This window comes from Drosophila subpulchrella, chromosome 3R, assembly GCF_014743375.2.
Source record: "Drosophila subpulchrella strain 33 F10 #4 breed RU33 chromosome 3R, RU_Dsub_v1.1 Primary Assembly, whole genome shotgun sequence".
NCBI lineage: Eukaryota > Metazoa > Arthropoda > Insecta > Diptera > Drosophilidae > Drosophila > Drosophila subpulchrella.
This window is the reverse complement of record NC_050609.1, coordinates 17,995,102-18,007,270: the sequence shown is the minus strand read 5'-3', so window position 1 is coordinate 18,007,270 and position 12,169 is coordinate 17,995,102. Positions and strand designations below refer to the sequence as shown.

At 49.9% G+C, this 12,169-nt stretch overlaps 4 protein-coding genes across 5 annotated transcripts; all 4 read left to right on the top strand.

Annotated features, from left to right (window-relative positions):
- The first annotated feature begins 231 nt into the window (after nt 1–231).
- Nucleotides 232–1,801, top strand: LOC119563512 (triosephosphate isomerase). Of its 2 annotated transcripts, none has more exons than XM_037876958.1 (3): nt 232–504; nt 676–1,272; nt 1,333–1,801. In XM_037876958.1, the coding sequence occupies exons 1-3, from the start codon at nt 247–249 to the stop codon at nt 1,537–1,539; spliced, it is 1,062 nt and encodes a 353-aa protein (XP_037732886.1). In that variant the 5' UTR covers nt 232–246; the 3' UTR covers nt 1,540–1,801. The 2 variants fall into 2 exon arrangements, with proteins under 2 accessions (XP_037732886.1, XP_037732887.1); XM_037876959.1 differs by having other exon boundaries at nt 483–532.
- A 539-nt stretch (nt 1,802–2,340) lies between these two features.
- On the top strand, nt 2,341–6,293 carry LOC119563510. The gene is made up of 3 exons (XM_037876955.1): nt 2,341–2,920; nt 3,295–4,596; nt 5,160–6,293. The coding sequence occupies exons 1-3, from the start codon at nt 2,490–2,492 to the stop codon at nt 6,205–6,207; spliced, it is 2,781 nt and encodes a 926-aa protein (XP_037732883.1). The 5' UTR covers nt 2,341–2,489; the 3' UTR covers nt 6,208–6,293.
- A 148-nt stretch (nt 6,294–6,441) lies between these two features.
- LOC119563511 (angiopoietin-related protein 7-like) lies at nt 6,442–8,248 on the top strand. The gene is made up of 2 exons (XM_037876956.1): nt 6,442–8,065; nt 8,126–8,248. Exons 1-2 carry the CDS (start codon nt 6,816–6,818, stop codon nt 8,217–8,219), a joined length of 1,344 nt encoding a protein of 447 aa, XP_037732884.1. The 5' UTR covers nt 6,442–6,815; the 3' UTR covers nt 8,220–8,248.
- Nucleotides 8,249–8,518: 270 nt separating this feature from the next.
- Nucleotides 8,519–11,995, top strand: LOC119552699. The gene is made up of 4 exons (XM_037862439.1): nt 8,519–9,244; nt 9,311–9,473; nt 9,526–9,742; nt 9,801–11,995. Exons 1-4 carry the CDS (start codon nt 8,671–8,673, stop codon nt 11,877–11,879), a joined length of 3,033 nt encoding a protein of 1,010 aa, XP_037718367.1. The 5' UTR covers nt 8,519–8,670; the 3' UTR covers nt 11,880–11,995.
- The last annotated feature ends 174 nt before the right edge of the window (nt 11,996–12,169 follow it).

Here is a 12,169-nt window from a genome sequence, read left to right as displayed (position 1 = left end):
AATGGTGGCAAGCCTGTTATCAAAAAGCTTTAATACAGCTTTCTGGAAGCGACGCCAAAACAGCCGAAAACCTCTTCCATTAAACTCCCCCACCGAGAAGGTTTTAGTCCCTGCTAAAGCGAAAACCAAAATAAATTTGAAAATGCCAGCAAGCCGCTTATATAATGTTAGAATTACTATTTTACAATCTTTGACAACAACATAAAATTGTGGCAGTGCTTTGGAGACATTAAAACCACGCTGGAAATGCATTTGAAAGTGCTGACCAAGGTCTATAGTAACAGAATCCAGCGCATTCCGACGGTACCCCTGCTCCAGCACTGCCAGTATCACCGGAACCGCCATCACACCATCCCCACCATGGATCACAACCATCCCACTGTGGGTGGTGTTACGGCGGAGGTACTAAAAGGCGTCGTTTCGCAAGCTCTGCTGGGCAAATTCACAGCTGTTTTTCCAAAGCTTTTCAAGTGCCAGTGGAAGACTTACGAAGGTCAAAAGAAGGTTAGTACATCAGCAGACGAACTTCGAGGTGGGTGTGTTATGAGCCGGGTATAATCGAGAAAATAGGCGAAAGTTAAGAGGAAAAGTTGACAACGAGCCTCCAGTCATCGAGATACCCACCTGAAATTATCAGTACCCAACACTCGACTTATAGACACCCCTATCCCCCAGTTCTACGCCAATTTCAGTACCGATTGCAACGACAGCAACACCAACAACAGCAACACCATGAGCGGCCGTAAATTCTGCGTGGGAGGAAACTGGAAGATGAACGGTGACCAGAAGTCCATTGCCGAGATCGCCAAGACCCTGAGCACCGCCTCCCTGGACCCCAACACCGAGGTGGTCATCGGCTGCCCGTCCATCTACCTGATGTACGCCCGCAATCTGCTGCCCTGCGAACTGGGATTGGCCGGCCAAAATGCCTACAAGGTGGCCAAGGGCGCCTTCACCGGCGAAATCTCCCCGGCGATGTTGAAGGACATCGGTGCCGACTGGGTGATCCTGGGCCACTCGGAGCGCCGCGCCATCTTCAATGAGTCGGACGCCCTGATTGCCGAGAAGGCCGAGCACGCCCTGGCCGAGGGTCTGAAGGTCATCGCCTGCATCGGCGAGACCCTCGAGGAGCGCGAGGCCGGCAAGACCAACGAGGTGGTGGCCCGCCAGATGTGCGCCTATGCCCAGAAGATCAAGGACTGGAAGAACGTGGTGGTGGCCTACGAGCCCGTCTGGGCCATTGGCACCGGCAAGACGGCCACTCCCGATCAGGTGGGCTCTCTCTGGTTATCTTGATACCTCTGGACACTAATCCTTGTGTTTCTCTTACAGGCCCAGGAGGTCCACGCCTTCCTGCGCCAGTGGCTGAGTGACAACATCTCCAAGGAGGTCTCCGCCGCCCTGCGCATCCAGTACGGCGGCTCCGTGACCGCTGCCAATGCCAAGGAGCTGGCCAAGAAGCCCGACATCGATGGCTTCCTGGTGGGCGGCGCCTCTTTGAAGCCCGAGTTCGTGGACATCATCAATGCCAGGCAGTAGGGATCCCCACTCGCAGTCCCGATCTCCAAGCATTCGATCACTTGCTAGCGAACTGCCCGCGGTTAAGGGTCTCTGGAGGATCTCCAGAATCCAGATTCCAGATTCCGCACCGCATATGCATTACGCACACACCTCGTCACCACCAAGTGCAGTTCCAAATTCATAGTTACCTCCCTGTTGTTAAACGTATAGTAGTCCATTGTGTAAATCCTAAATTATTCTGGCAATAATTATACGCTACTCATATACTCATAATCCGAAACCGAAGAAATGTGTTATTTTTTGCTAGAATTCGAAAGCTATTTATAGAGAAAATGCTTTGACGACAAGGTGGGGAAAGTTATACACACAAGTGTGTGTGTCACCTCTGTGGACCTTAAACCGGCTGAAATATTACTTAACTTTTGATAAGAACACGTAATATAAAATCATTCTCAACACCAAACGAAAAAAGAATAGATTCCAAATATTTTGCCAAGAATTTGTTTACATAAAATGCTTTCAAGGATAAGCAATGTATCATCAGATAGCCTTAGTTGAGATTAGAAGAGAAAGCGGTTTATACGGATGGTTAGAGATCATTACTCATGTGAATTTTTTTAGATTATGGGTACAAGTACACAAGTTTTCGCAACTATGAGGTCCAAGATCTACCGCTTTTTATGTAAAACATTTCTTTGTGATTATAAGAGAATATTTTAACTTTTAAAGGATGTTATTTTTATACATAAAAAACCATATACCTTAACCCAAGTAATCTTTGTAAAACTTCCAATCTGTCAAACTCCTAGCTTGTCATTTTTAGTCACTCTATCTTTAATATTCGTTTCAGAACACATCGATTTTATTCAGACTGGAGTTTTATATTTTTAAAAATTGAACAAAGTTTTAGCCAAATCTTTAGACAGTGAACACAATTACAAACCCGATTTTATCTATAGCTTCGCAAGATGGCGCAGTCCTACGTCTTCGATGTGATCCTGGTAAACACCAGTTTGCCAATTCCTCGTAAATCCGCGAGTTTTAGTGGAGGTGGTGGAAGACCCGTCTATTCGGTAAGGTTGTTTGAGGACTTTGAGGAGTTGTCAGCGGAGCGTGTTTTGGTGGATCAGTTTCCGCCGGAAGCACTGGGTGGCTTTACGGCCAGTCCCTGTGAGCTAATTGGAGCACTGACCTCCAAGGGCGTAAGCGTAACCCTGAAGGAGAACGACGAGCTCATAGGATCGGGCAGCACCATGCTGGACTCTCCCGTCCTGCGACAGCTGACGGATCCCACCTTCTCGGTCACCGAGAAGCTGCTGGTGGAGCTGACCAAGGGCAAGAATAGGGTTGGCGAGGTGGAGCTCCTCCTAAAGATCAGCGCTGCTTCTCCAGACATAAAGTAAGTGCACTGTCATAGGAAATCTTTGACAAATTATACTCACTTCGATCAACTTGATGCACTCTGTATCACTTCGACTTGATAAAAAGGTATCCTATTCAAAATAAATTAGTTTTAAACTGGAGCAGAGTATTTTTAAAGGGATAAAGATCCAAAAATGTTCTATCCAATCGAATTACATTATTAGTGATAAAAAGAGGGTGGTTTACAATAACTAACTCAATAATTCTTATTACATTATCCAAGGGTGAAAACAATACCTTTTAATATCATGTTAGCTCGGTAACTATCCTTAGGATTACTTTGAATTATCTAAGTGGTAGTCCAAACAAACTAATGGTTAGTTCAAGATCATAACTAGCAATCCTTTTCAGCCACGGCTTGATTCCTTTTGGCTGCTACGATGTGTGCAGGCCGGTGGAGAATACGATTAACAAGAGGGACATCATCTTCACCCTGGGACGCTCTGGGAAATGTCCCACGAACAGTTGCATCACGGATGAGCGCCTGATGTCGCATGCCGGAGCACCCTTCCAGTGTCCCCACGCGGCCAGTGCAAATGAGGAGGACACGGATCACAGGGGAGGTGCCACCTCGGGATGCGGATGCTTCCTGAGGGGAATGCAGGTTCCCCAGGATGAGAAAACGGAGAGGAAGCGCGAGCGGGCTGCTCTGAAAAAGCTTGTCGACGAACTGGGCCTGGATCAAACGAAGGTGCCCAAGCCTCCCAGTTCACATGACAAGTCCCGTCGTTGGCATTGCAAGTGCCGGTCACCCAAGACCACCACGGATACTTCCTCCTCCTCGTCCTCCTGCGATGCTAATGAGTTCGAGGCGGACAGGCCTCCCAGAAAGAGAAAGGCCATATCGCTGACTGCTTCCATGGAGCAGGCAGCTCGTCGCAGGCTGGTGGGCCTGTGTCCCCACAAGGAACCCCAACTGAAGCAGCAGGCCTACAGGCCACCGAATCTCTGCCAGCTCTGCCGTTCGGACATCAGCTGGCTGCCCAAGATCTCCGCCTGCCCGTATTGCGGGTATAAGACCTTCGAGGACATACATCCCAGCGAGGAGCCCTACGATCTTACTGCCACAGCTCAGCAACTCCTCAGGGATTCCCTGCGCAAGGAGCCCTGTGAACTGGGCTCCTCCAATACCTCCGAGGATGATGAGGCGATGGGCGACAGGATCCGGAAGTCCCAGGTCAACGATGATCCCAATGTGCCCAAGCAATGTGGCTGTCTGGGTGGGAAACCCTGTACCCGATGTCGCATTCGCAAGCTCTGCGAGAACTTCTTCAAGGAATCCGAGTGCAAGGTAAAGCCCGTTGCCCTGCCACAGGCTGAGCCCGGCACTACGGCCAGATCCTTACCAGAAATCAAGAGTCCGGTGAAGAAAACCAACTCGGACACCTCACAGCGTCGCACCCAACTGATCTCCATCTTCACGGAGATGCGGAATATGTATGGCAAGAAGAAGGGCGCCGACGAGGCGGATGCGGTGGCCCAGGAGCTGAGGAAGGAATGCGATGCAGCCTGTAGGAAGAGCAAGTCGCTCAAGGCCCGCCGAAAGGCCAGGAAGTCGCTGCAAAGGGCCCTGGACGAGATTGACCGGGCCTATCCCAAGCCCCCGAAAATCAGAGCTAAGAGGAAGCCCGTCCACCGCAAGAAGTCCCGATGGTGAGTTTTGATATTCGAGAAGAAACGTTCTTCAAATCGAAAGCATCTTAGTTTTGCTAGGCGCTAAATTACTCCTATATTGAGAAGAGGCCAGATAAAAAGAAACAATTTATGAATTCATCTTCTCGTCTACAAAAAACAATTATTATTTCAACAACAAAATTCATATTAAAATCAAATCCATCAAATCAAATTCCATATTTAAAAATATTAAAAAGTGCAATGGATAAATATCATAGGGAAAAATATTTAAGTTGAAAATAACATCTTTACTATACTGACAAAAACAACGCAGAAGATTCTAAAATTTCAACCTCTATTTAAATATTTTTCGCTTTGCCTTTAATCCATTGCTGTATCTATGAATTTAAATAATTTAAAGAAGATTATGCACTTTAATACATTTTTTATTAAGTGTTACGTTTTTGTATTAATTCCTAAGTGATGTAGAAAAGCACTTCCATTTTTCTTATTGTGGTTTTTTAGTATGTTTTGAGTATACTCATTTGTAAACGTTTCTTCTGAATTCTTGAATTACCACGGCTTAACCCTGTTCCTTGCAGCTACACCTTCCTGAAGTCGAGGAAGGAGCCCAAAGACCCCCGCATAGGCCACATGGACTGCATCTCGGACAGCAAGTACACCGGCTACTGCAAGGTGCCCTGCCACATGGGTTGGATGTGGACCAAGAGCGAGATGGCGCGCCACAAGTCCTGGCGACCCGGGGCCATTTCCCGACCCATCCGCCAGCTGATGGCCTACTTCCTGAAGGACTTCCCCGCCGACAATATCTGCCTGTCGCGCTACCACTACCGCCGCCGGAAGTGCCCCAAGGATCGGGGTGACCAGGATGAGGAGCCTCTGGTGCAGCACCCCACGCTGCACATAAGTCGCCGGGGGGACGAGTACATCATCACGCTGCGTCCGCTGAAGGAGCCGCGCGCCCTGGCCACCAGTGCCAACCCGTATGCGGACATGAAGCCCGTGGTCTTCCGCATCACCAAGGATCCGCTGGCCGCTGGTCTCCGCCAGATTCGGGTGGCCCTGCAGGACAAGGGGTTCGCCCCCTGCACCTGCCGCCGCCCGGTGGCCAGCTGCTTCTGCCGGAGCCACAACGACAAGAAGCGGATGCAGTTCGAGCTGGCCAGGGAGTGTCGCCAGCGGGGCTGGCCGGACAACTCGGACACCTTTGTCTACTCGCCGAACAGCGACGACGACGACAGTGATCGGGAGTACGAGTTCGGGGTCACGCCCCCAGCGGGCGTTTTGAAGCCCGACCGCCGGCGGAAGCCGGACAGGGCGCATGTGGAGACCCAGTACGTGGATCACGACTGGGCAGCGCCCACCATGTACCCGCATCCGGCCAACATGATGGTCCAGTACGGCGGCTGTGTGATGGGCGAGCGGAAGAAGAAGTTCCCCTGGCTCTACGGCAAGGGCAACATCCACGCAGATCCCCCAAAGCCCCGCATGCGAAATCCCCCAAAGAAGAAGCCACGCAAACAGCTCCCGTTCCGAAACGTTGGGGGCTACGACGATCCCCGCCGCTTCGATCCCACCCCTCTGAACAGACCTTGGCACAGGTCCGATTCCCCCGTCCATATGTACTGATCTTATCTATCGTCGTTTTAACCCTTAGATCGCAAAATTATTGATTATGATTTTGGCATTCCAATTAAAGACTGCAACTGAATTGAGAATAGATAGGTCTATCTATCCAGCACTTTGCAGGTCGGAAGGTTTCTGATCTCTGGACTGTGCGCGAGTCTTTGGGAGATAGCCTGCCGCTCATACCACACACAAAGACGCCATACACCCAGAAAAATGCAAAACGAATATTTTAGGAATCGATCTTGAAATTTGTATAGCAAACGTTCTTAAAATAAGTATTCGCTCTTAAATTGAAAGTGTAATCAGAAAAAGAATTTTCTTTGGAAATTCTTTCGATCCTGTATAAAGAAAATACGAGCTTACCGAACTTTTGACATCGTTTAGGATTTGTCATCGAAATACGCCACTTTTTTAGTGAGGGTAAGGCGCACTTGATTAGTGGTGATAAGATTTGGCTGTATATACGTTACTACGTACATATACTCTGGGAATTTTGGGGAAGCGCTTGTGCTACATTAGCAGCGGCTATACAATTTAAACACAGTTCTGAACTTGAGACCAGTTCCGTTTTCGCAGTCGGCGATAATACATTTCCCATACTAGCCGAAATGAGTCCGCGCATCTTAGGAATTTTTCTGATAATTTCGGTCCTGGATCAGCTATATCTCGTTGACGGCACCAATGGACTGCAGGAATCGCCGTCGTCTGATCGAAATCTGGAAAGCAAATGTAGTGCATACTACTCTAACCTGGAATACACTATTAAAGAATTAAATAGAAAGTTGGACTTTTTTGAACACCAATTACAAATCAAGGATGAACATAATAAGGAAAATGTGAAACAAATGGAAACTATTTACAAGTTGCAGAGTCAGTTAACAATCAAGAGCAAGGAAAAAGAAATGTCTGCAACTATTAATAACCTAAACATGAGGTTGGTTAATGCAGAACAACAACTAAAATTCAAAGATGACCTCATACAAGAAAAAGTGAAAGAAATTCAGGACTGTGATCTCATAAAAACGAAAGATAAGCAAGTACTTGAACTAGGTGAAAAGGTTAACTTTATGACAGTTACTATAAGTAACCTGCGGAATCAGTTGGCAGTTAAGGTTCAAATAAAAGACATTTATGATAGAATTGAGGAGGTGAAAAAACGAGATGACATTATAAAGTCAAAAGAAAAAGAAATTAGTGATAAGAGTGAACAAATTAAGAACTTGGAGGGAAAAATTACTGTTAAAGATAACCAAATAGAAAACCTCAGTGCACAAATTTCGACCAAAGACAATGAAATCGATAGCCTTCACAATCAGACTAAGCATGATTTGGAAACGGTAACTGAAATGACCGATGAACTGTTTATGTGTCGTGCAGTGGAAGATTGCCCCATTGGCCGTCCAAATGGAATATACAAAATAAATAAACCCGGAATATCTATATTTGAGGCTCCCTGTAATTCGACTGGTTGGATGACCATTCTAAGGCGTCAGGACAAATCAGTGGACTTCAATCGAAACTGGGCTAACTATACGAATGGGTTTGGAAACTTAAATGGAGAGTTTTTCATCGGATTGGAGAAGCTGCACCAGATGACTAAGGATAAGCCCCACGAACTGTACATAAAGCTTATGAAATTTAATGGAGAATCTGCTTACGCTCACTATGATAACTTTCAAATCGGAAGCGAGCAGGAATTCTATAAGCTAAAATCACTGGGAACATTTTCTGGGACTGCTGGGGATTCTTTGAGAATACACGAAGGAATGAAGTTCTCCACGTTTGATAGCGACCCTGACACTGCTAACTGCGCTGAAGTATACAAAGGTGGTTGGTGGTACAACAATTGTCATGGCAGGTAAACAAACAATATTAGAAACTTATTGCATAGCATCACCAAGAGAAATTTTAATTACAGTTGTCTTACTGGAAGAGACAAGTTTTATTTTTATTGGAGAGCTTTCGGTAGTTGTAACTTTTCTGAAATGATGATAAAGCCGAAGTCAATGTGATCTTTAAATGTGAACAATTTATATGCGCCAACTCAAAAAAATAAAAATGAACAACAATTTTTCATATATTAACTAGAGTTCTTGTTATTTCCCAGATTGTTACGGTTTGAGAATATGGTTATTCAATCACCACACTCAATCTAGCCACACCTTTCGTTATTTAACCTACACTAACACCTAAAGAATTATCTTTTCCTTTTAATATAGAACATATAAATAAATTTGTAATTCTGGATCCCCAGGATGCCGTGAGTTTGCCTTTGCCTGAACATACCAGGTTGATTTGACAACCGAAGTCATTCTCTATTGAAAGTTCAGGTCGATCGCTTCGGGCTTAGGGTCCTATATAAATTATTAACTTTTATGTGAATTCTCGTGGCGTTGCTCGAGCGCTTTTTAAATTATTTGTGCAAGGAAATTCTTGACTCGTGGACGACCCGGGATCCCCAGGATGGAGAAGTTCCAGTGCAAGCCGGAGCCGGCGGAGAGGAAGGAGAAGCCGGTGGAGGAGCTGATGGACTGGGATAACTACTACAAGCACCGCGGGATGATCAGCACTCGACTGGCCAGCTGCAAGGCGGAGTACATGCACTGCTCCACCTACCAGGAGAAGGACAACAAGGACAACAAGGACAAGAAGGACAGGAAGGACAAGAAGGGCAAGGGCGCCTCGGCCTGCTGCTGCTCCTCCTGCCCGGTCCGCAACCGAGAGGGGGTCTACGAGCCGCGGTGCCCGGCTCCTGGCCAGAAGGGCAAGCCAAACCGGGACTACATGCGCTGCTTTGCCGCCAAGCTGATTGTCCAGCGGCTGGACATGCCGGGCCGGGACTTCGAGTGCCGGGACAAGCTGCAGGTCAGGGCCAGCGTGTGCCGCGGCTGCAAGATCTGCCTGAATGCCGGCAGCATCGGGGTCAACTGCCTGCCCCTCAATCCCGACAAGACCTTCCAAATGGAGCCGGAGTGCCTGCAGCGGCAGCTGGCCGAGGGCATCACCATTTCCGTGGTCTATCTGCGCAAGGAGATTGGTGAGCAGTGAGTTCCGCCTAACCTGGGCCCCCCCCCTTATCCTCCAATCTCCCAATCCCCTCCAGCTCGCGGCTGCTACTTCCCGCCCGCGGCGGTGGTCAACCGCATGATCAACGACTTCGAGGAGATCGTACACGATGCCAACGTGGAGCTGACCTGCAAGGGCTGCACCGTCGGCCTGATTAACCTCCGCTTCGCCATGCAGATGCGCTGCCAGACCCTCAAAGAGTAAGTAGCGCCACCAAGGAACCGATCCTTGATAGCACCTGAACTTCAATAGAGACGCGGTAGCCGGACGACGTTTGGCGGGCGGCCAGGAGCGGCCAGGATGCTCGGCGGGCGGCATGGACATGCATGTGGATCCCCGGGACGTCTCCTTCATGTCCTCCTCCTCGCTTGATCCCTGTGCGGGTTTCATGCCCAGCGACGTGGAGGATTCTCGACGGGATTCCCCCTCCTGCAGCGGGGATAGGGGCCACAATTGCGAGGGATGTCAGGTTGGAAGGGTAGTTGGCAATGTAGTTTTTCTTAATTTATTTATAATCTCCCCGGCAGGAAGCCCCTCCTCGTTTGGTGGACATGGCGGGTCCCTATCCCGTCTACTCCTGCCCGAATGTGGACGACTGCTGTGTGTCCTTTGAGCCTCCGGCGGGTCCTGCCACCCAGTTTTCCTCCTGCCAGCGGAACATCCTGGGCGAGGGGAACTCCAATCGCCTCTGCCAGAAGCATTCGGTGCCCAAGCTCCGGCAGATGCACATCAGCAACACCCGATCCTGCGTGCTGTGCGGCGAGGATGTCTCCTGGCTGCCCAAGGTTGCCGCCTGTCCCGCCTGCGGCTACAAGCCTGTGCCGGAGTTCAAGGAGCGCCCCTACGATGAGGCAGCCACCGCCCAATCGATTCTCCTGGATCACCTGGAAAATCCCATCGAGGAGCTGAGCTTCGACATGGGTTCCGTGGAGGGCTGTGCGGCGAGTGGAGAACTGGGTGATCCTGGACGCACTTCGGAGGCATTCGAGACGATAGTAAGGGACTACCAGCTCCTGCGGCGCAGCATTCGGGAATCGAACTCCAAGGCCACTGGCCAATCGGTGGCCAAAAATGCCCAGGAGGGTGACTCCAAGCCGCAGGATTTGGCCAAGGTATTCGCGGAGCTAAGGGATCTCTTCAAGGTTAAAACCCCCCAAGATGAGGCTCAGAAGATCCAGGACATCTGCACGGAGGCCTGCAACCTGGCCAGGGCGCACAAGAAGACACTCCCGGAGAGGAAAAAGGCGGGAAAATCGGAGGCTCCAGAGGATGCCTGCGGAAAGCCGGCTAAAACCAAGAAGCGTCGCTTGAAGGCCAAGCGGCCCTTCAAGTCCAGGTACTACTCCATGTACCGGCCACCGGAGAGACCCAGGGCGAAGAAGGATTGCCCGGAGGCGGAGAAGAAGGTGCCCAGCCACATGGGCTGGCTGTGGACCTCCCATCCGCTGGCCTCCAAGCCAGGATGGCGACCCGGCGCCATCCGTCGCTCCATTCGCGGCCTGATGCGTTACTTTCTCAAGGACTTTCCCGTGGACTCCGTGCCCGTTTCCAAATACATGTCCTACTACCGTCACAAGAAGTCGCCCACGGCGCCGGCCGGTGAAAAGCCGGAGGATCTGGTGCAGGTGCCCACCCTCCACATAGAAAAGAAGAACGATGTGTACACGATCACGCTGCGTCCCTTGAAGGATGCCAAGACCCTGGCACGATCCGCCAATCCCTATGTGAAAATGAAGCCCGTTCAGTTCCGGATTGTGAAGAATCCGCTGCTCAAGGAGCTGCGGGATCTGAAGCGCTGCCTCAAGGGAATGGGCTTCAGCAAGTGCTCCTGCCACAAGCCCCTGATGAACTGCTATTGCCGCAGTTTCGTGGACAAGAAGCGACTGCTATATCATGTGCGGCGGGAGTGCGAGCGTCGCCAGATAGATTCCTGCGAGGACGAGTTGGTTCTGACGGACACGTCGGACAGCGAGGCGGAGTTCGACTTTGGGGTCACCCCGCCGGCCGGCCTGATGCATCCGGAGCGGCTGAGGAGCTCCCACGTGAAGCACAGCGAGACGCAGTACGACGAGAGCGACTGGGTGAGGCCCAGCCTGTTCCCCCACATGCCCGATGCCACGGTTCAGTACGCGAGCTGTGTGATGGGCGAGCGGCAGAAGCCGTTCAATTGGATCTACGGCAAGGGCGTCATCCAGGAGGAGCCCAAGCCGCCCAAGATGCGCAACATCCCCAAGAAGCCGAAGAAGCAGAAGCCGGTTCCGGGTCGCGTGGCCGGAGGTTTTGCGGGGGCCCAGCTGCCACAGGATTACCAGGACTCCAGTATCTACAATCGGGTGAACAACCTCGCCGCTCAAGCCCACCAGCGTGCTGCAACCACTCGTGCTCCACCGGACTATAGCACTGATTCAGAGCTCCCGCTGAGTGGCAACCACATGCGGCTCCTGGATCAGGCCGCCTATCCACCCACTGCCCCCCAGCGAAGGGAGCCCTGGTCCCGGGAGATGACCAAGGAGCGGCAGAGGCAGCGGGCCAAGCGGAGGACCAAGAAGCTGGTGCGATTCGATCCCACCATCGGCCCCCACTCCTCCGACAGTTGTATCCCCTAGTTTCGTCTAACCGGGTCGATCCACATCCCCTATCCACATGCGATTTTAGCCTACCAACGTTCCGAAATTAGTCAACCGCGTTAAATTATAAGTTTTAATAAACACCTAAATTAAAACCTTTGGCTTTTATAATATAACATAAACATAATATAGTCAGTTTTAAAAAGGTTTGATGTAAGTGATATTATTATTATTAATTTAAAATATAGTGTTATAAAAATAATACTACCTTGCCCAAAAAGGAAATACAAATAATACACCTTAAAACATCAAAGAATGATTAAAGGTGT